Below are 23,869 nucleotides of genomic sequence, written 5' to 3' on the forward strand. Positions count from 1 at the left end.
ACATTAGCGATGCTTCACTGCACCAATAAGTCACAACCGTTGTCATGGTCACATTAGTCACAATGAAAAACCGTGTGCTGTCTAGAAGCCGCAGAACATATCTGACTAATCCACGTGTGCGTTTTAAAACCATCGACGTTGTAGACATGTCATGGGGGAAAATGCTTTGGGATGTTTCTTTAAGCTGCAGTGACTCGACCATTGCATGGAGAGCTCGGCTTTGGGCTGTATGTCACATTGACAGGCATAATCCCTCGTATGGTGTCCAGCGGTAAGCCTCGATGTTCCCGAATCTCTTCTGCTCAGACCTAACGCATCTTTCTCCCACTCTTCCATCTGTTTCAATAATGGTTTCCGCAGGTGCCACTCCTAACCGAGCTCCATTTCCCAGAAAGCAAGTTCTGCCCTCCTCCCTCGCCTTCCTCTCTCCCACCACGCTTAGGTTTGTTTAGAGGCCCCAGCTGTGTTGCTCGGTGCAACTTTGCCGGCGTTTCCCAGGTAACAGGTTTTTGAGTGGACTCCGGTGAGCTGGAGTGGTCTGCTGAGAAATGCGTGTTCCTGGTCATGCTCTGCGTAGCGTATCTGAAGTGGTCACGGATTGACCGGCTTTTCCCATCTTCCACCACCTGCTCCGGCTGTCTTGTCCAGTCCGCTGCCGCATCACGGGTCTGTCTGTCTGTCTATCTAACCACGGTCTAGGTTTGTTTGTTACGTTGTTTTTGCCACGAGGATTTTGTGTAGAAGTTCGCACGTGCAAATACAGGATGCTGCAGAATGCAGTTTGTTTACTTGTTCGTGTTGTTTTTCAACACTTCCCCCTCATGCGGTTTTGGAATGTTCAAAATTTCAAAGAACGTGTTTACATAATGGTTTCAATCAGGTGATTGGCAAACATTGGAAAACGTTTCTCACTGTAATGATGAAGAGTTCAAGTGGAAAACATTGCTCGATGAACTCATTTTTACTCTAGATAACACTTGATTGGACGATAAACGGTGTAGTGCGAGATGAGTCATCGATATTCTTCCTCCGTTTTCCCAGAGAAGAATGCATTTTTAATCGCGTAAGTCTGCTAGACGTTAATTTGGTCAGCTTTCGGGAATGCTCGACATGCCTTCAAAGCTAATAGACATGGACTAAAAGGCACAGAACTCCAATTTGGATTTCATGGGGCCTTTTAAAAATAGGTCTATGAAATCTGAAATTTATGGAGCGTGTTGGTAAATTCCATAAACTCAGCATCAACCCCTGCACAAGGTTAAGCAAGAGTTACATTCTCCTCTTAAGCGCTCTCTCTCTCTCTCTGTCTCTCTCTCTATCTATCTCTGCCTCTCTAGTTGATGTGATCCAGATGGCTGGGTGCTGTCACTCCAGGCGTGTGTATGTTCCCAATGGAGATAGGCAGGGGAGAGCGGTGTGTTTGTGTTGGGCTCGAGGATGTGCTGGCCACCCTTTGGGTCTGCTGCTATCAGCACTAATTAAGGTCGGCCTGTCAGCCTTAGAAACAGCTGATAAGTGCAGGGGTGATAGGAGAGTGATGGGGTCAGCACATAGCCCTGTGTGTGTTTATATGGGAGGTCATTTTCATGTTATTGTCTTTTTTGTGTTTCTGATACCTTCGTTTCTCTTTGTCTTTGTTAGAGATAGACCGAAATATTGAGAAGGCCTGTCCAGTATGACAGCAAAGACATTTTTGTGATATATGTAATGTCTTATATATTTCTTAGATGTTATGTCCATCCACTAAAAAACCCACCTCAACCTACTTTTTTTGTGGGCATGCCCGTGTGGAATAAGACAATTTCTTATCTTTTCCATAAAACTCCACGTCAGCCCAAAGACGGTTTTATCGGATGTACGCGCCTGGCCCGACATTAACTTCCTGTCTGTGTTATAGTGTAACAATTTATTTTACATTTATATGATATAAAAATGTTATCTTATATTAATTGTATTAAATTAAAAACACTCAACGGTTATTGCTTTTTTGTGAGCCACATAACGTCCGAGATTAAAAAGCCATAACGGTTCGGGAAGTACAAAACACGTATTTTAAAATTGCTTACACACCAGAATTTATAGTTTTTGCTAAGTCAATATTAGCTCTAGGCGCAAGGCTGTAGGTTTTTCTTTAAATGTTAGAGTGTCCCTCCAGGAAGAGGACTCCAGTACACGAATCCTCTATAACTCTCTCTCTTAGTCAGGCACTCTGATACCAACAGCGGATGCATCTCCTCTTTTTAGGGCTGTTAAAGGAGCCACCGCAGGTCCTCCATGCCCCGGGGTAGCAATGAATGCTAAACGGACACCATATTTCTCTCTCCATCTCAAACACGAGACACACACCATACAGAGAGCCTATAGCATACTTCTCTCTCTTCTATATACCACACACACACACGTTTGGAAAAAGGGGCCTAGAAAGCCAGGCTATGGCTCCGGGCCAGGGAATGATGGAGAGGTTTTTTTTATGTGCTGGGGCTCTTCCAACACTCAGTTTGTTTAACGCGGCTGGCCTGCATTTTATTTTTATGCGCTAGATCAGGCAGTATCAGGTAGGACTTAGTGCTGATGGATTTGGCTGATAACGTTTTCTGAACTCTTCCCTACCAGCTAATGGTGTCCTCTGAATTCCTCGCTTTCAAATCAACGCTCTACAAATACAGAAGTGTTAAAGGAACAAGCAGTGGACCTTTATATTTTAGCTTAGATATTCCAAAGATAGGATTCATAGCTAGGAACATTTTTAACACGGTGAGGATATACCTTCGAACTTAAAGTAGCCGTGTAATTTTAGGCATGCACTTTAGAGGGTGATGATGTTTTGATAAGAGAAGAGATAAATGACGGAGGAGATGAAAGATGGATCTTTTCTTCATCCGTTCACAGGCTTCCCATGATCATGGAAAACATTGGGAGTTTTAAAAATGATGATCATGAAAACGAATCAGAATGTAAAAGATTATAATATTGAAAATATTTTTAATAGCTCTGCTCTGCTTAAAATGCTCACAAACTATTGGATAAGTCGTTCAAATGTATAGGTTAAATAATGTGGGAACCTTGTATCCTGCTATCCATACATGCATCCATCTATCTCTCTTCACTACATTATCCTCAATTCCCGTTTCTTCCTATTTAGGTGCTTTCCTGAAAAACTCTTGAATCTTATCTCATTTCCCGAATGGTCATGGTTGAGGCGAACATTACATTTCTCAAGCGCTGTAGCTAGCAAGTAGTCAACTTCAGATCTGCATTCATTTAACATTCCTTCCTAATTTTGCCGTCATTTGCGTCGGCCTATCGTTATGCTAGAGGAATCGCAGTGTTTAGTGAGGTTTAAGACTCCTAACATGGCCATTCTTGGAATTTCACATGTTTTGGTGTCTTAACCAGGACTGTGTCGCCATCACCGTAAATCTACCATCGTCCTCCCACCCCCTCAGCTATTCATTTTGTCTCCAGTGACGCCCATTGAGAAACAAAGCGATGGATCCAATGAGAAGTGATGTATTTTTAGGCCTGCTGGAGGACTTCTGAGAAGAAAAGAAAGCGAGATGCTTAAAGGTATGGAAACCTTTAAAGAGAGGGAGACCATTGAGTGTTGAGGGCGGTGATGGGATGCATTGATTGATGGGCTGTTTCCTCTCTCTCTGATTGGCTGCGTCGTGGGAGGAGGTGATTGGCCACTTGACCTCTAAGTGATCAATATGGACTCTTCCCTATCTGTCTCAGGACAAATGTGTGAGGGCCCATTGTGTTCCAGTGCTTCTGATAAGAGCCTGTTTTGTGTCTCCGTTCATGTAGTATGGGAAAGCTCAAGCTATGTTTCCTAAAGGTAGCGAGCTGGCGACTGCCTATGTAGACGGCTGTCTACAAAGGGAAAGATTGTGAATGAATGTGGAAATAATTATTACATAATTATAAGATTATAAAATAATTTCTCAAAATAAATATTATAGACATTTCAAACTTTATGCTTTAAATTGATATGTATATCTTTTTTATGAATATAAAAGGTGTATAAATTAGCAAATTTGTATAAAAATGCTAAATAGAGCAATTAAATTCTCTTTTTATTGAGGCTCCTTGCAATGCATTCTGGGATTGTTGTTTTAAAGCATGTACCTTTAAAATCCGGATTGTGTGTATGATTCTTCAAAATGATGCTGGGTATGCAATTACGTTTAATGACTTAATTTTACCCCTTTTCTCTCTCTAATAGCTTTTGAATCTGAAGTTTTTTGGATCAGAATGAGATGTACATATCATGTGAATGTATATAAATTGCAATGATTGTTTTCAGGGCTTCCTCATGACCAATGTCTCTTTTCTTCCTGTGGACGCCCCAGCCCTATGCTATCGATATACGCAGTAAATGGGAAAGATTAGGTCACAGAGGAAAATTTCTGTCCTTGTTGAAAGATTAATCTGAAGGGACACATGCGTCAAATAGAGGAAAACTTGAGACACGGATGAAGTCAGAAATCTTTTCTTCTGCTTTAGATCAGCATCTATCTGTCTCTCATTTCTAGGTTATGAGAGACTGTGTATAATCATGACCCAAATAAAAGTGCGCCCGGACGTGTGAATGTTCTCATCCATCAGCCTCTGTTTCCCAGTACACTTCCTGTTTTTTGCCTACCAAGCCTCTCTGCTCGTGCTGCCTCTCCAGCTTTCTCATCTTTCTCTTTGATTTCGATTTTTAGCTTTTGCCGTCCTCATGTGTTTTGGCAGGACATATGCAGAAAGGCTCATCTGGACTAGCCAGAGAGGTTATGGAGCTCAAGAGGAAGTTCTTTTTTGCCCTAAGTAAACTGACTCACCTCAGGGGCAGCTGCCGCCTGTGGTCTGAGCCTGACCATAATGAGTACGGCTAGTCAGAAGGTCAGTGTCTTTAAAGGCCTCTCTGACAGGACGTGTTAGTGCTCGAAAGGCTGCTGGAATATCACCAGCTTCATTTATTAGGTTGTGCCAGGATGCGGTGGTTTGTACAGATCTGGGTGGCCTGTGTGCTTGTGGTATACATAGCATTTACTTTTCGTTTTTTGGTCAAAATGGCCAAATTAAGATTGTAATGGCAGGCTGAGCATCACGCGTACATTGTGTGTGTATGTTTGTGTGTGTGCGAGTGAAAGGGAACAGAAGCATACTGATGTCAGGTACATAAGCTTCTTTCTAGAGCTGTGATGTCACTCTGGATAGAATCGGGTCAGCCAGTTCCTTTGAGGAGCCGTAAAGAACGAAAAGAGACTGACAGAAAGAGATGGACTTTGCCAGCGATTGGGAAAATGATAAGAGAAAAAGTACACTCGCAGGGAGCCCGAGATGAAAATGGAACGGGTAGTCTTTCATTCTGAAGCGAAGAGAGGCACGTTATAAAACTTAAGGCCGCTGTCGGCTGAAGTTTAAGGCATTAAAGCTGTTCCAAAAGGCACGTTACATGCCTCTTGATTTAGCTATTTTGTACAAATTTAAAGGCAGCATTGCATGCGAGGTAATCCCACGCATTGCGTTGTTGAGTTAAATTTATCAAATATAATTTAGAATATAAAAATAATGCACAATTTGAAATGGACCTGCTACGTTTTCTTAAAATAAGTTTTAAGTTAATTTTAGGACCACATTTGTAACGTGCCATAGAAGACATCTCGCCAGCTTTTGAAATGGCTCCAGGGGCAAGGCAGTAAAAGAAAATGAGAGAGGACTTTAAAAACTTTTGTTAACGGTACCTTTTTTAATAGATTGCTCTCGCATGGACGCAAGACTGAATCTCTATTTCTTAATAATACATTTATACAAACAGCAAATCTCTAAGCCATCTGAATACTGATTGTGTGTTTTGGTCCTCCAAACAGACAGGAGGCGCTGTTGGCAGCCATCAGTGAGAAGGACGCCAACATTGCTCTTCTGGAGCTTTCCTCCTCGAAGAAGAAGAAGACTCAAGATGAGGTGGCTCTGCTGAAGAGGGAGAAGGACAGATTGGTCCAGCAGCTCAAACAACAGGTGAGAACAGCCTCCAGATTTACGTCACACCCCAGGAGTTCTTCAACCTCTACCCACAGGAATTATATATCGGTTAAGTGTATCCAGAAGTGCCTCCACCTAGAAAAATAGCGTTTGGATTATATTTAGATTTTACAGCTTGAAAAACGATTTGTTTGAATTTTTATATATCTAGTTTATTGACCAATTAATTTTCAAGAAAGAGCTGCACATTTTTGTTTTTAAACCCTCTGACCTGCCAGGCTTGCATTGTAAGTGTGTTACTGTAAATCTGTAAATGTTTGTTTTTAAAGGGGACAGGTCAAAATGATCATGCGTCGTAATCAAAAGCACGCCACAGATGCTGTCCACAGACGTTAAGTTGACACAAACCCGAAATATTCTGAGTGATTGCGCAGAAATACAAGCTCGGATAGGATATCCTTATGGTGTGTTCATAGTATCAGTAACCAGCTGACCTTCAGGAGTGCAGTCATAATTTGCGGCCTGTTCTGCGAAGCTGTATAGCAGTTCAAGGACAGGCTACAGGACGGGTTTTGGGAAAATCAAACTGAGCCGAGACCCAGAGTTTGGCGATGCAAACAGGGTGCAGATGTCCGGCCGCAGACCCGTCAAGGAGGACGATTTTAGGATTACTTGGCTCCGCCTCTGCCTTCCCACAAACCACCTGCAAATTCTTGCACACTAACTCAAATACACACAGACTAGTGCCCGTGCATGCAGATGAGACCATCGCAACCCCTTGACACACATGCTGTTCAAACGCCCAAGTGTAAAACACAGCAACCAAACAAAAACAAACAGAAGAAGCAACACGCACATCCGCTTATAGCTCCATTCATCCTCACGGACGCATGCGTACACACAAACAGGCATGCAGTCTTGAAAAACACCCCTCCCTGGCGCATTCTCTGAATGACAGGCTATCAGCGCGTCGCATAGCTGCAGAATTCAACAGGAAATGGGTGTCAGTAGTGCAGATAGCTGTGGGGCCCGACTCTCACCCGCAGCCTGGAGATCAGGAGGGCAGCCCACCGGCCCCTCCTGCACGCTGTCAATCACAGCGGGGGGAAATTTGGTTAAGGGCTGGTTGCTCTCCTGACATCCTAATGGTTCGGGTCAGTTATGGGGGTTACACACGGTGGCCCTAAATCAGCTATTTTGGGCAGTTTAACTGGGTCAGAGTTAAGAAAGGCCCCGGAAGGTTAAGGACCCTTAATTCACCCATCGCTGTTTTTCCGGTCTTCTTTTAAAATAGGACACATTCGGCGTACACATGGAACTTATTTAGAATCATTAATTATGGCCAATGCTCATTTATAATCATTACCATCTAGATGGAGAATAATGGTTGTAGGTTTAGACGCAGGACATGACAAGCCTGAAGGTGTTTGACGTGGCCCCGGGGATGGGCGAGTGCTGTCTACTGTTGCAGCTTCTGGATCGGGGTCGTAGGAAGTGATTGACGGGAGAGGAGTGTGACATAGTGGTACATAAATGGAGTGTTTTTCTTGAAGAGACAGATGCGGGGCTGATAATGGTTTGGAGGAGGAGAAATTCTCATCGTGCTTGTCAAGTCTAGTAGGAAAAAGGAAAAATTGTGTTTGACCGTACACGTATTTTAACCAAGTGCGATGTGATAGTGAATCAAACGAGGGAATATATTGTGATGCATCTTTTCTTTGCTGGTTTTTGTCCATCAACAGCATTGCTCAAGAAGACATTTTGGCAGTCAATGGATTTCTGCTTTTGATAAATGCAACCGGAATCACATTTTATAAACTGTGGTCCCTAATATGGATATGGATGTATTTTCTTACGGATGTATCTTGCAACATTTAGCTTTCCCTGATGATATAAAAATTACTTGACACTTAGTCAATAAAAAAATTGTTTAGGCATTGCGTGCATACTCTTTTTATATTTAAGATGCTTTTGCAAATCGCATTGCCTTTCTTGTTTAATTTTTTTAAATAAAAGCAGGTTTAGACGTACCGAGCGTGAGATAAATGGAGCCCATCCTTACATTTAAATGATATATTCTAGACAAATAGCAGATGGGACTTTTTGATGTCTGACAAAATGATGCATAACCAACAGCCGGTTCTGTGTGATCCACATATAGTGCGGGAGGAATTGAAAGATGGGAGAAAATGAGCGTGCACGTTTTTAATGACAACATCTTTCTGTTTTTTTCATCACTCCTAAAGATAGATCTGATGTGTTTCTCTTTGTTCTGTTCCCTCCCGTCCTCTTCTCTCCTCTGAGGTTGACAGACACACAGACGGAGACCAGTGTTGATGATGGTGTAAAAATAGGACCGATGCCCTGGTTGACCGTCTTTTGATGCACGGTGATGTGCTATCTCTGTCGCGCTCTGTCTTTTCTCTCTCCATAAATCTCCACTACACGACTCGCTCTGATGTGCTGCCCAAGTTTTATTAGCAGGCTTGAGAAAGTGGAACAGCATGTCACTGTGAAGCGCAGGAGTTGGTTTTTAAAACTTAAACGCCAGGGTGGCAACTGCTCCCCACTGCCATCACATGGTTCATTGATGTTACAATTAGCTGTGGAGGCTGGTTTCTTCTGCTGGTTTTTGTCTAGACAAATCTGCATGTGGAGAGGTTAGGAAACTGTAGAACTGTGTCTCTGTCACTACCCGTCGAAAGCTTTGACACATCTGTTCATTCTTTATTAATCCCATTTTCCACATTTTAGACTGCTCATAAAGTCAACAAACGTAATAAATTGAAGTATGGGGATTTACAGGTATTAGTGACCAGAAATGTTGAAGTCAAATCTTTCATCTTAGCATACATGCATAGACATGAATTATACTTGTCTGCATGTAATTTCTAGAATAAATCAGAGGGTTTGGGGATTATTAGAAACATAAATTCACTCAAATGTGTCGGAAGTTTTGACTTATAGTGAACGTTCAAAGGTTGGGCTGAGGGAAATGTTTCCTTTTGACATTTTGATTTGATTTCAAGACATAAAATTTATGTTGATGTAAGTTATGAGAGCATTTAGGACCCCCACAACCCTTAGTTTTTCTGTTCATTAATAGACTTTTATGCTACTTCAATGCTCACATGCAGTTTATTTGCGACAGATGAGAAAATAACAACACTGGTTAAAGGGACAGTTCACCCAAAAATTAAAACGCTTTCATAATTTATTTGCCCTCGAGATCTGTATACATTTATTTGTTCTGATGAACACGGAGAAAGATCTTTGGAAGAACCAAACAGTTATTGGCCACAATTGACTACCATAGTAAGAAAAATTATAATTGTAGTCAAAAGTGACCCAGAACTGTTTCTTCTCCTATTTTCTTCAAAATATCTAATTTTGTATTGAACACAATAAAGATGTTTACAAAGACATTTTTACTTCTATGGTAGTCAATGGTGGTCAAGAACTGTTTGGTTACAAGCATTCTCACAAATATCTTTCTCTATGTTCATCAGAATAAATGTATACAGATTTAGGACAATTTAAGGGTGAGTAAATGAACGCAGAATTTTCATTTTTGGGTAAAATGTCCCTTTTAATATCGCAAGTTAGATTCAAACTTGCATTGCCTGCATTAGCACCAAAGGACGATGGTTTGAATCAATCCCCATATCAAACTCCTTTTCTCGTATTATCGCATCTTTGAGTTATTATCGTCTTATGAGTTATTAGCGTGTTATTGTAGAACAGCAGCTGGCGTGGGAGAGAAACAACATGAACTTCTGCCGCAGACCATCTGAGCTCCCCACACCCAAGCCTGCCATTCTAAAAGCGCTCCTGGCTTGGAACCTGCAGAAAACCCTCCCACCTCCATGAGGCATCCAAAAATATTTGATATGTCATTAAATTTATCATCCCTGCCCTAGCACGGTCTGAAGAGGCTGCATTAATCCACACCATTATCGAGGAGCATGATTCAGACCATTACTCATCTTAGTGCTCATATTTGAAATCTTTATGACACCTCAGTGGCCGGGCCTGCACAGTGAGCTCTCTGTCTGCTGTGGAAGGTGTAGAATGGTTCGTGTGGTCAACATCCCTAAACCCAACCCCCCTCTTCCATCATAATTCTCAACCTCCTGATGGATCACAGCAGAGACTTCCTGACTTTTCCCTTGTTAACCGTATGTCAGAATACATGCTTGTGTGGGAGCGTGTGTTTGGGGTCGCTGGTCTCTGGTGTCAGCGTGAACGTTTTATAGCGGTTAGAGTATGTTAGCTGAGTGAGTTCTGTTGCGCCTGTATAATCAAATGTTTAATTCTTTTTAGTTTTCGTGGCTTCTTTAAATGATTGCAGTATGTTGTTTTATACATCCATGCATATATTTCATTTTTAAGAACCTCTTATGTATCTGGCAGTCTTTTCATCAGAAACGACATCATTTAGTTGGGGTGTAACAATATGTTTATATATTGCATATCACAATATAAGAAATAAAAAATATTTATGTTAGAGCTATGGTGCAATTCTAGACTTATACTGCTTTAAGAAGTTCTCTCTTGGGATTAGCTGCTTTTAATTTTTTTTTATAAATAATAAATACACTTTTTAAATCGTTTAAATTCCGTTTTTTCGGTGATAGATCTATTCAATTTGACCTTAAAGAAGTTTTTTCCAACCCAGCGTTGGGTCAAAAAGAAAGGAACCCAGCCGTTGAGTTGAATTAACCAAGACAATGTTCCTTTGATCCAACAATGGGTTAAAACAACCCAGCATATGTTAACTTTGGATTCATCCTTTTTTGACCTAGCGCTGGGTTGAAAATAACCAAGCATTATTTTTAGCGTGGTCATTGAACAATATTTATTAAGTATTATTAGGAACACCAATGCCATGACTTAAATTCCCTGGTTATCGTGCATATTGAATGTCCAGATTTGCGTTATTTCAGGAAATGGAATAACACTGTACTTTTAAACTACTACAATTAAATACTGTGTTGTCAAAGTTGACAAACACCTTTAAATACTTATTGGTTATATATTTGCAAAACCCAGTGACAAACATAAAGGGTGATTTATAATAATGATTTATTACAGAAAATCAAAATCACGAACATTTTAGATACAAGGTTTCAGAAGGACAGCAGCGATATGCTGATACAAAACCCAAAGACACTTTTGAAGTAATGTATAGTATCTATATTGTGAGATAGTTGGCGATAACCAGCCCATCATGGGTAAACGGTTCCAGACTCGCTTCACACATCCTAAGTCTGTGGCACACGTATGGTGCATGTTCTTTTAACAGGTTACAGCGTTCACACCGCACGTGTGAACGGAGCAGAGCGGCACTGAAGATCGTTTCAGCGCCTAGTCTATTTTTTGCTGCGTTACATGCTGAACTCAGCAGGAAACACATTGTTAATGCACTATAAACCTGTTTATCAACACAGTCTCTTTCAATATAAGCTTTTATGAAGCAACATAAAACACTGGAATGAACAACTCGCCCATAAAAAAATACATCTGTCGGGCTTGATTGAAGTCACACACACAGTGACAAGCTCAAAAACAGCACTATATTTTTGCGGCGTCTGACTGAATCCAGATGATTTAGGTGGTTTATTGGTACAATTTGGGGTTTGGGTTCCGTTCCATGTAGATTAATTACCATTTGGGTGTAAATGTTATCTTGTCGATTTCACAATAACCAAATTTGTAATCATTTTCAAAGGCACACTCCCCATAACCGTTCAATTACTTGTAGCCTTTATTGAAGGAAAATACAACGTCCCCCCCACACCCATCCCCTCCAGAGTCCAATGCATCCCGATGTTTTTTACTCATCTACTTGAGAAAATTGAGACGTACAGAGCGAACAATATTTATGCTGACAATTTCGGTAAGGTTCATTACCCTTGTGCTTTCCGAATACTGGAGTTGCAGTTTTGGTCTCCTGTTCTCTTTAACCAATGTATCTGATGACTAAACCCCATCCGCTTCTTAGGCAGATGACCCGGAGTGATTCAGTCCAATTACAGTTTGCAGGTCCTCTGGGACAGTGTTAAAAAGTCTGGTTGTAGTTCTCTAACCGCAGATTGAGTGTTAGTGTTAGTTCCCACAAGTGCTGGAATGGTGTTGGTAATTCCATCCTCTCCGAAACTGCAGATTTGGGTGGATACGTCTTTCTCTCATTACCTGCTACGTCGCCTCTGCCGAGTCCTCGCGTGGCATCGGGCACGACGTGCATTAGGATTGGCAGAGGTGCCAATTCAGAGAGCGCCCCCGTCCTGCTGTTGTCAGCAGAGACGTGGTTTGGGCACCCCTCAGAGAAATAAAACCGTTTTGTCTCTGAGCAACCCACAAAAGGACTTAAAATCGTTGCCAATGCCACATTGCGGATGGTCTAGAATAAATTGTACTTGTGTGTGTACGCGCATGTGTTTGTGTACCCAGTCGTGTTTGAAAGCGTACCTTTATTGGGTTCAGAATGCTGATGTTTTGTTGCATGGCCAGAGCTCCAGGCGCCTCACATCCCAGCTGCGGCCAAACTGATCACAGAGCTTAAATTAGAGCTCAGCACCCCGCAGCCAATGACAGGGGGAAGAGGGAAAGAAATCCAGAAAAACAAGTGAAAAAGCACGCACAAACAAAAACATCAACAGGCCTTCGATTCATTACAGGATCTATTTGCGAGAAGGTCTCGCGGCGGGTAAGAGCGCGCAGCCGCAGAGGCAATGGGCTCGGGTGGAGGGGCCCCACGGCGGAGGGTCACTGCTCACAGACCCATGCGCAACTGGATTTGTCTTGGATCCGGCGCAACTCTCTCTCCTCGTTTAGGAAAAAGAGTCGCTGTGTTTTCGGAACACGAGACCTCAAAACACAAGCCGCTAAATGGCTGTTTGAATAAGGCCTGTGGGTGTCCGGCCTGTCCAAAAAGTGACGTTGTGGAGGAGAGGAAATGGATATTTTCCACTGCATCTCTGATTGTGGAGAATGTTTTATGTTGTTATTATTATTCGGTTAGACAAATGACTTTATTTCAAAACGTTTTTGGCCTGGCTGGCACCGAGACTGTTGGGCAGCTGTTTTTTATGGGGTTTTGCTCATGTTGTAGTTGCTTTTCAACTGCAAACTTGCTCTTCCAAATGTACTGTTTTTGTTAATGATATACCCATTCTGTTCAGCTGATTTAGATCAGTAAAACATTTTACTGTTCTCTCTCTCTCGCTCTATTTTGTACTGCATTCTGACTCTGTTCTTTCTTTCAGAGCAAATTCGCAAATTATGTGTGGCAACTTTGGCAACATCTCCAAGATGCTTGGAACAAACCTGGAAAAATGCTAAATGCTCTACTTAAAAAGAAATGTAAACTGAGGATTTGTTTAAATAATGTAATGAATATATCGAATTTTTTGATCAATTTATTTCTGTTTACAAAATTAAATAAATATTAGCTGTGACCACTTTAAACAACTTTAGTCCAACTCATACGCACAGTTGTTCAGAGCAACTTAGAGATGTTGATATTTTTATGGATTTAGTCTTTCTCTTCGTGTCATCTTAGACTGATGTTGAGATCAGATCTCTGTGTGGGCCGTACTATCAATTTCAGTGTTTATGTTCATACATAAATCTCACTTTTATATTACAGTTAAAGGCAAAGAATGTTTGGACATCTACCTTCATATGTCCTTCCAACACTAATGTACCTAATACGTTTGCAGTGTATATATATACTTCTAAATGGAACTGAAAGTTTGTTTCCCCCGGGCACGCAGAACAGAGCGAGCATTCTGTTTCCACCCGTTTCCCAGTTATCTGCTCTGTTCGATTGAAATCCCCGGCCTGTAAAACTGGAAGCGCTACAGCTCACAATCACGGGGGCAGTACAGAATCCTCTCTGTCATGCTTATCTCTCTCTGTTATTCATGCAGGGATCTGGGACTGTATTTTTGTTATCTTTGCGTTTGATGTCTTGGCCTCTTTAGTGACTTCTGAGACTTTGTAATTACTTTTAATGGTCTTGAAAAAGACCATGACAGAGCACCCAATTTTTTTGTCTTTCTTCTTGACTATTGGTAATTTTTCCCCAGCATTAAATACCGTAAATTGCAGTGATGTAACACAAAGTAAGGTTCAATAGTTGACAGTGATAACATTATAAGAGAGAATGGGGTGTTTACCAAAAATATCCACCTTTTCCTGGACTCCCTTATTAACATGATTGGTCCGGTAGGCGATTATTCAGACTGCTTTGCAGCTGATAAAGGGTTAATTTGTTGACATAATATGAATTGTTCATGGTTTATTTATATTCAATTTAACAAATGAATATTGAGCTTTTTACCTGAAAGCTTTTTTTGGTTTTTACCGGGTTGTAATGTGTAGCCTCTGTAATTATATTTTAGTGAGAATGGATGCAGAATTGTCCAAGTTATGAGTCATCGTAACTGCGGCCTTTCAGCTAGTGCATGTGCTCTGATTGTTGACCTTGGTGCTTAAGTGGCTTGTGTACGTTTAAGTCTGACTCTTACATGCCCTCCAAAGCTTATTTTCCCCTTGTCTCATTATTTTTTCTCCTGTTTATACTGTTTTATCAATAAAAGTGGCAAAAAGGCCAAAATGCAGCTTGCTGGTTCAGGTAATGGCATACCTTTGAGAAACATGTGGTTCACATTAAAACAAACAGGGAAGTGTGTGTGCATCTGTGAGCTTGTGTTTGTGTGTGTTAAAACACACAGTTAAAAGCCATTTAGAGCTGAGCCGGAGAATGCCGGGAAGAGATGTTCTACTGTTAACAGATGAGACGAGCTGTAATAAAACATTGCTTTTGCAAATTTGTTAGGCTTAACGCACACACGTTTGTTTTACTAGTGAAGGAAAAACTTTTACAGTTTGTGTTGGGGATCTTGCGTAGCTTTACATTCTCAGGATGTAAAATGATAACATTTGTTGTGTTATTCGTATTATTAGTTACATTTTGGTAAAGGTTTTACAATAAGAAATCAATTTGTTAACATCAGATGCAGTAACATAAACTAACAGTAAACAATATATTTTTACAGCTTTTTTATTCTTTAATTTTATTAAACTAATACAAAAGTAATATTGATTATTGAAAATTATTGTTGATCGTTTACTTACGTTAACTAAAGTTAATGTTAACAAATGAATCCTATTTGACAAAATATTGACAATATTTTTACATCATAATTTATCCATCATATCGGTCACTCCATTGACTGGTAATCTTAAGAAAGAATATGAAAATTTCCTGGGATGTTATGTAAAACTTTCTCAATGTATATTCATAGTTTATCTACCTAATGTTTTTATGTGTATGTGTGTTGTGTATGTGGAACACAATCCCAGTTATTATGCTTTTAAACATCTGCAACTGCAAAAACAGACAAAGGATGGAAAGGAAGAACAGTTTATGTGCTCTGGAGATCATAAAGGTCTGCTGTAAAGGAGATGCGGCCATTATGATGTTTCACTTCCTTGACCCCAATTTTGTGCCTCACAAAAAGGCCCTTAGTATCACACCGAATTCAGAGCAATGACGGATAATCGCCACTCAGCACTTTAATCAATTTTCCGGGTTTTTTTTCCAGTTTGTTGGCAGCATGTCAGCATCTTTGAGCCGTTTAAGACCAGGGTGGGAGTCAGGAGAAATGATAATGGCGAAGAAGTAGAATAATTGTAAAAATGATTAGATTAAGTGAACAAACCAGCTCTCCAGTTGGGACGGAAACCAATGGATTGAGGTCAGCATTCCACACAATTACTATGAGAGGGAGAACGAGAAGAAAAAGCACAAAAAGTGAGCGAGAGATAAAAGACAAAGTGAGAAAATGTCTAGATAAGCAGGGAAGTGTGGCACTTAGAAGCATTCCCGCTCTGTTTTTTAGATGCATTCGGTGCCGCCGGCAGTAACCCGAGCGTTTTTGTAAATGGTGCAGCGTTCTCAGGCACCAGGGCTTAGTGTGTGTTCCCTCATCCGCTTGACTTTATCAAGTCCATATCGCTGCCTCTAGCTGAAGGAATTTGGAAGTAAGAGAGGTCCTGGAGAAAGGGGGAAAATAGAGAAAAAGATCCATATGTCGGATTCCTGAAGCACCTCGACACGCACACAAATACACAGCAGTTCCCTCGCCATAAGCCACTCAGACAGGGATCTGGTTTCATGGTAAATTTTATTACACATGGATGTAAGGGGCTCCTACAATTAAGGAGGGCTTCTTAACGGGGTCTCGCTTACCCGTCTGCTTATTAGCCCGCTAGCCTGCGCACATTTCGTTCTCCTTTTTGCATTCCTTTCCAGCCTTCTGTTCTCCCGGTGTCCAACCCCCTTCCATTTAGACATGGGAACAGAGGATTTCCATTTTTAAATGTCGAAACCATTGGTTACGGGACACCAGAGTGAAAACGCCTGAATGTTACAGCACGAACCGTATAGCGTGATGTAGTTTGATTCGTAGACCAATTACTCGAAGCGGTTATGGAATTCATCTTACAAGACTTTTTGAACTCCAAGTCATTAATTTCAACATGTCCAAGTTGAAATGAACCAAAACCTGTTACTGTGTAATGTTTATTTAAGGCACGTGTGACTTAATGTGATAAAGGCGAATTTATAAAACGTTTAGCAAGGTTAGTTTTAGGACATTTGTTTTCAGAAAAATTGAATTATTTTCTGTATCCCCCACCATCTTCTTCTCTCCACCAGCCACATTTCCTTTCGTCTTTGTTTTATGGCTCACATATGAGCTGTTAGGTACGGAGTGTGCCTCCCTGTTCCGTAGCCATCTGGGATCGGCTCTTCAGAACCCCTCCGGCGCTTTGAGGAGATCCGGTTTCCACAAACGCTTACCCACACCTCCCTCTCCTCACATACAAACACGAACACCTCCCTGTGGACCCCTTTCCTTCTTTCAACCCCAACATCTCTGAGATTCCCCCTTGTTGCCCTTCCATTGTCCATATAGTGTTTTTCGAAGGGCGTCTGTAGGTTGTGTGAAGGTCGAACGCTCCGCCAAGGTTAATCCAGGAGGTTTAGCTGCTTCTGATAACGTACATGATGTCATTGGCATCATCCACGGGGGTCAAAGGGCACACATGGACATTTGTAGCAATTTGTCTCTCTCCATTGGCTCGCTCTCTTGTCCTGTCTTCTGGAATGAGTTTATCTCTTGGCAGAGGGGCCTCTTCCGCTCCGAGAGTGGCGACTGTATAGCGGCCCTCACCTGTTTTCCAAACAGAGACATGAGTTTGACAGTTTCTAGTGAGCAGTTGCAGTCCCCTTTGAAAATCATCTCTATGTTTTCATTCGCGGTGGGTTGGATGCCGGTCACCCCTAGAGGGGAGGCAGAGGGAACTCTGTATAGTTGTGTTTAAACTACACTGACATGATTTAGGAAAATTATGGCAGATTTGCTGTATTGCTTCATAAATCATTTTATTAACCCTGAGAAGGTTCCTCAGGTTGACTGAATGAAAAATGATACGGTTCGTTTTCCAGTTGTAGAGTGAAATGGGGATGAAGAATATTCACACTAATCACACAATCAAATCGTATGAGGATTTTGGAGAAGAAATAAAAGATAATTGTGGTAAAATGGGTTTTATTGCTAATCTGGCTCTTAAATTGCACATGCACAACGATTCTATCAAGAGAAATTGTGCAATGTGTATTGTTAATATCAATGATTTGTGTTGTTTTGTAAGAAAATGTGAACCAAGTTTTAATATGCATATGATTTGAGAATATTTAAGATTTTTAGGTGGAGGCAAATTTGTATTATATTCATGCAAAGAATGTTCAGAATATATATGGGTAGTTGACATGTGGGGTCTAGAAACCAAACTTTTAATATTGCATTGTTTTATATTATTAATATTTTTAATATAAATAGCATAAGAGAGATTTATCTTCATTGTTTGTTTTTCTATAAATTTTTGCCATCACACCATGTGACAAAATTTGAGTATTAGTCTGTCAACTACCCATTTTTATAGAATACTTCTGTTTTTTGATAAAATATGATTACACCCAAACCTCTTCGATAGCATCTATGAGTACAAGTATTTTCTTTTGCTTTGCAAATGAGCTTTTCACTTCAGTAAGTGACTGGAATAGCCACCTACAGCGAATCCTCTGTAGGTGCTTTGCAGGCCCCCGGCCCCGAAACCTTACAGCTTCAAGGCAAACTGTTTGTTTTCACCGTTTATTTTTTTTAGCGTGCATGTTTCGTCTTTTCAGGAGAGGAAGCGTACGAAGCCTCACAGGCCTCTTGTTAGTGGAATCGACTAAATCATTTTCCCCCCTTTCACGCTAGCATTTGAACGCTCTTTACCCGTTCAGGGATTTACATGTTACAAACCAGAGAGCTTAAGTCTGACTTTCCGAACCCTCGCCCCGAATCCTCAAAACGCACCCACTGAGCATGTGGAACAAATTGTCTTGAATGGGGTATTTTCTTCCTCGTGAGGTAGTGACAGTCGATCTAAAATGTTGCGTTTTTTTTTCGGGGGCTATAATGGCTTCCTCTCTGCCTGCGGCCCTCTTCTCCCCCAAGTTGACTGCGTCTTCTGTGGGGTTGTTGAGTACAGGGTGTCTGCGAGCTGCTCAGGGGTTGTTTGCTCAGTGTTTTTATTTAACCTCTGACTAAGTGGCTTGTTAACAGGTAGAGAACAAGCCCGGCCCACACGAAAAATAGAGGCAGCCAGTAGCGCGGCGTCTAGCGGGCGTTATGTTGATGATGTGGGTGTTTTGCGGACAACATTTTCATCCCGTGCATGTGGTTTGCGCTGAGGTGTATTTGGCACAAAAATACATCCTCCCCCCAATCCTGTTCCTTGAAGAAATACTTGACCCAATATGAAATTTGTTTCTTTTTTTATCTCTGGCTAAGCTATTTCTTTAAAACGTCCACTGGGCATTTGGCTTTTTCACATATGTAGGAGCCAGAGAAAAGGTTCTGTGTTTGTGGCATGCAGTATAGATGGCAGCTTTCCAAACTTTTATTTTCGTTAAACTGGCTTGTTGAGAATAGATCCCCGGACTGGCTTATGGCCTATCGGCTCGCTCGCCCCATTAGGACTCCAACTCTCACCCAGACCACTTACACTGACATAATTCTGACCCAGTGGAGCGCAGCGACTGGGGTGAACCCGGCCCATTTAAATCCAACACTGCCCTGTGGCCGGTTAATGCTGTGTTTATTACTGTAACTGAGGGGCACTGGGGTTGCAGGGAAGCGGGTGAGAAAACCAAACAGAAGGAGCCCAACCATCCCATTCTGGTCAGGGAGCAGACAGGGAACAAGCTGAAGAATCCTGAAGGCACGGTTCCATTCGAACGTAATGTTTAATTGATTCATATTATGATCTTAGCATTACTCTTGTTGCTGTGTGGTGTCGGTGGGGATCAGGAGTGAAGGTCTGCTAAAATTATGGATTTTTAATTTCTAAAGAGATAATTCACCCTTAAATGAAAATTCTGTAATTTATTCGCTCTCTTGTCGTTCAAAACTTATGACATATTTTTTCCAAGTTAACACAGAAGAAGATGAGAATATCTTGGAGGTTTTGTGTCCACACAACGTCCTTCAAATATTTGAAAGAGGGTGAGCACAAGATGAGGAATTTTAATTCTGAGGTGAACTGTCCCTTCGAGTATTCACAAGTGCACATTTAACCGAGAGTATATGATGTCATGTTTGTTTTGTGAGTGATGCTAATTTGTAAACCTCAAGTAAGTATTGTTTTTTACATTATGATAAAAACAAGGTGCAAGAAGATTAGAGAGACCAAAGAGGAAGTGATGGGAGGATTCAAAGTAACGTCACCCATATAATCACCATAGCTCAATGTGTCAGAACATGCATTCTAACCTCAAGCCCACGGCACCAACAAACGCACTTCAAATCTACAAGGTGGTCAGACACAGAAACCTTAGGGCGCTTGTTAAAATACGTGTCAGTTTCAGCGTACAGAGGTTTGAACGTCTCCTCTATCAAGCAGGGGCGGGTGTGCATGATGTGTTTATATTTCAGACAACCTGGTGTTTTGTTCTATTCTCTACATCTGCACCATTCTCTCTCTTTCTCTCTCTCTCTCCCTCTGTTATTGCTTTTTCACACCCCTCTCCTCTGGGCTTAAAAGATCTCCGTTGCTCTCTTTCAAATCCATTCCAGCTGACAGCTGAAACTTGCGTGAATACAACGTGATCCCCTTTTTGCTGTAGGGCTCGAAGTAATACTCTGTCTATCAAAAGGAATATCAGAATGACTTCTTATAATGCTTGTAATTGAGTTGATACAGATAAAGTTTCCATTCCTAACAGCATGGACCGAGATGGAGATTTGATAACTCGAGCCCCACGACTACGAGGCTCAGTCAGAAAAAAGTCAGCGTGAGTTTTGGCATTAACAGCGAACTGTATCTTTTATAGACGCAGAACCGAATGAAGCTGATGGCGGATAACTACGAGGATGACCACCTTAAAGCCTCCAATTCTGACCAGACCAATCATAAACCTTCTCCAGACCAGGTGAGCCAATCACAGTGTCTCTGTTTCATTGTGTTCATTTATGTGTTTGACTGCTCAGGTTTTTGGGACTCTCTCTTGCTAACATCGTACGAAGCCCTGGAGATCTTATTGTGATTTAGAAAGAAGCCATTGCACAACCAAACATAAACAAAAGGAAATTCTATTTTTCCTCCTCTAACGAAGATCCACTACTGTATCTTCAGCTCATAGTTGTGTATCGTTTCCTATTAAGCTCACATGTATTCCCATTCATGAATGTACACACACACACACATATACTTCCCCCACTGTTTTTCTTGGAATACTTTGGTCACACCGAACGATTCGGGAAGATTTGACTGGCTTTGTTCTTTGTTGGTTTTAAACGTTGGATTCCTTCGCCTTAAGCCTCTCTGCTCTGGATGGCTGTCCAACAGGAATTAGTTCATAAGGAGAGAAAGAGGAAAGAATTGACTAGATAAAGGATGAATAGAGAGTGAAATTCAAAGAGAAAGGTTACATTCCCCAGTCCCAGCTCTCCCAGGACGCGCAAATCCTGCTGGTTGTTATGACATGACTTAATGCACTAAACGTAGTGTGTCATTACCTGTTCATGGACTCCTGGAATAATCCAGTTCAGGCGTTGCATCCTGATTCACGTGGTGAAAGAAAGCCATCATTCAACAACGTCGGTGTAGATCCACGTATTCCAAGCTCACACAACACAATCGACGAAAAGGAATATTGGATTTTTGTATTCATACACACACAAATGCACACACGCTCCCACACAAACACACACTAGCTTATCTCTAGGCCCTTGTCCATTTTCCGATTGCCAAGAAAACACTCATCTAACTTACATATTTCCAACTAAAATGAGAACACCTGAGCCCCCTCCAAATCTCTCCGATCACACTGTTATCACCTAAACAGAACAGAGAGCGAAATGCTTTCATTGCAGGTATTTTCCAGACTGACGGGGTGAAGGCCACGTGTGTTACTCATTTGGAGCTCATACTGCTTTGGTTTCAATCCTGTTTTAGCACAGCCGTCCGTTTTTAGGGCTGAAAGCAGTTGCGTTTAATGATCAGTTTCACTCCGGTTCAGTGACTAACTAATCAACCCTGAACCTCCGCTGAGAGGCTGAAAAATTAACGGGAAAGTAGTGTCTTGCTCTTTGACTTGACATCCTGTGGTGGTTTTTCTACGTTTTTCTACGAGTTTTGATTCATTGCACAGATTCACAGCGCCGGCACTGTGCGTTATGTCATTTACTTTCATTGCATGTCTGTCGAAGGGAAACTGTTCGATGTAATAACATTCTCTCTCTCTCCCACTAATAACTTCTTCCTTTAATCCCATGCTGCCGTGGATTAAATCTGTGCTCATTTTCGACCAATAGGACGATGAGGAGGGCATTTGGGCGTAGCCAATCACATGCCCTCTCCCAGCCATTTTGTTCAGAAGGGTGAGAACTGTCTAAATGGGGCATGACGCTACACCACTGTTTTCTCCGTGGTTTCATCATGTTTTAACTGTTTTGTGATTGCTTTCTGCACTTTCCAGTTCATCCCATCTTTCTTTTCTTATTGTTTGTATGTCTGGTGGTTTTCTTCGTGTCTGGTTTCTTTGACTGCCATGTTATGTTCTTATAAATGTTGTTGCTAATAAATGTTTCTTTTTTCATTTATAAAGTATATTTTATGGTTTATATTAGGATTTGTAAATGCATTGGCTTGCAGTTATACAATGTTAAAGTGTTTTTTATGTAGGGGTTGTTAACCTAAAAATGGAAATTTACATTTTATAACACACGTCCTTCCAAAAATGTATGCTGTATATTTTGCCATACTAAAAAATTAATATATTTATCAGTCAAAAAATGACAGTGAACACTTCTGTCAAGCTCCAAAACGGTCAAAAAAAAGTTCCATGAAATTAGTCAAATTTTAAACTGAATCTGTTATTTAGTTGTGATTTGTATTACTTTTACAACTCTTTTTTTGGAAGGCTGTGAGAACAAGTAAATAATGACAGAACGTCTTTTTGTGGTGAGCAGTTCCTTTCTGCTGTTTTATTCGGTTTCATTTAATTCTTGAATCCTACATTTTCCAGAGCCGACTGAAATGGTAAAATGGTAAAAACTACTTGTAAGTCGCTTTGGATAAAAGCGTCTGCCAAATGAATAAATGTAAATGTAAATCTCTTCCGTACCTTGCAGAATCCTGCTTAGGACTTCTTCATTGGTTTTGATTGTTTTACACAGACAGCTAAAGCACGTCTGCATTTTGACTTGTCTGGTCTTTGTCTGCCTTTTCCCACCAAAAAAACATCATCATATTTGTCTCCACACTGCCAATTTTGATAGATGGTTTGGAGAAAACACACAGACTGTTGTAGAAAACAAGTGAGCCACACAGGTCTCAGCCATGGGACACAAACAGGTTCGGTCGTTGGAGACACTGGCATCCTGTCTCCTGCTGCATCACGACTGTAACCTCATGCCCATGATGATGGTAAATGCCATGCATCTTTCAGACTGTAATAAATTAGCAGGTCCCGCAGATAACCGGCATGTCCATTGCATGAACAGCCGCGTGCAGTAAAGCACATGTACTGCGAGAGCAATTAGGCGTAGCGGAGCTCTGGAGAACAGAGTGGAATTGTGCAAGCCGTGGGCCGAGGGTCTCGGCAGCGTGAAGGGGGGTGTTTAATCTGAACAGCTGCCCCCATACACTGTGTCCTATTTCAGGCAACTAACGGGCCCTTCGCTAATGTTTTTGCTGCGTTCGCAGGTCTTTATGTCTGATACCGCTAAGCTGCTTGCTCCCATACATTCAGAATTCAGATCGTCACCTACACCCGCGGTGCCAAACTGTACGTGTAACCGTAACCTAAAAGTCACTCTCTGCGTATCATATGACCGTGTCAAACTTGTAATGGCATTTAGCCGGGGAGATCAAGACCTCCAGGCCCCTGAACGTATTAAAGCTCACATAAAGGGCAGCCGTGTTCTTCGAACCGTGTTTTTAGGGCAAGGTGGGGGGAACGGCGTCCGTACGTACAACACATGATTAGAGAGAGTAATAATCTCAACATGACTCTGATCTCCTTCATGTTGAATTGTGGGTGGTCGAGGCCTATTTAATTGCTCCCCGTTTGGCACGATAACCTACATCGACTCACCGCAACCCTGGATTCAGTTTTGGCGATGATGAATTGCAGTCCGTTTTAATCTGACTGCATGGTGTATCACTAGGGGTGTATTTACAGAGCATGCTCTCTGGCCCTTGACTCTGTTATGTGTGGCTGATTTTGTTTTTGTTCCTTCGATTTTCGCTCTTCTTCTCATTTCATCTCCGG

General features: G+C 41.4%; 1 protein-coding gene across 2 annotated transcripts in view; it reads left to right on the forward strand.

The window, feature by feature from the left end:
* Window positions 1-23,869, forward strand: part of erc1b (ELKS/RAB6-interacting/CAST family member 1b) — a 143,303-nt gene that overhangs the window by 95,136 nt on the left and 24,298 nt on the right. For both annotated transcript variants that reach the window (XM_079455267.1, XM_079455268.1), the window contains 2 exons: window positions 5,859-6,006; window positions 20,426-20,524. In XM_079455267.1, coding sequence (XP_079311393.1) covers window positions 5,859-6,006; window positions 20,426-20,524 — 247 coding nt within the window. The remainder of the gene's footprint in view (window positions 1-5,858; window positions 6,007-20,425; window positions 20,525-23,869) is intronic.

Source organism: Barbatula barbatula (genome assembly GCF_947034865.1).
Source record: "Barbatula barbatula genome assembly, chromosome: 4".
In the NCBI taxonomy this organism is placed as follows: Eukaryota; Metazoa; Chordata; class Actinopteri; order Cypriniformes; family Nemacheilidae; genus Barbatula; species Barbatula barbatula.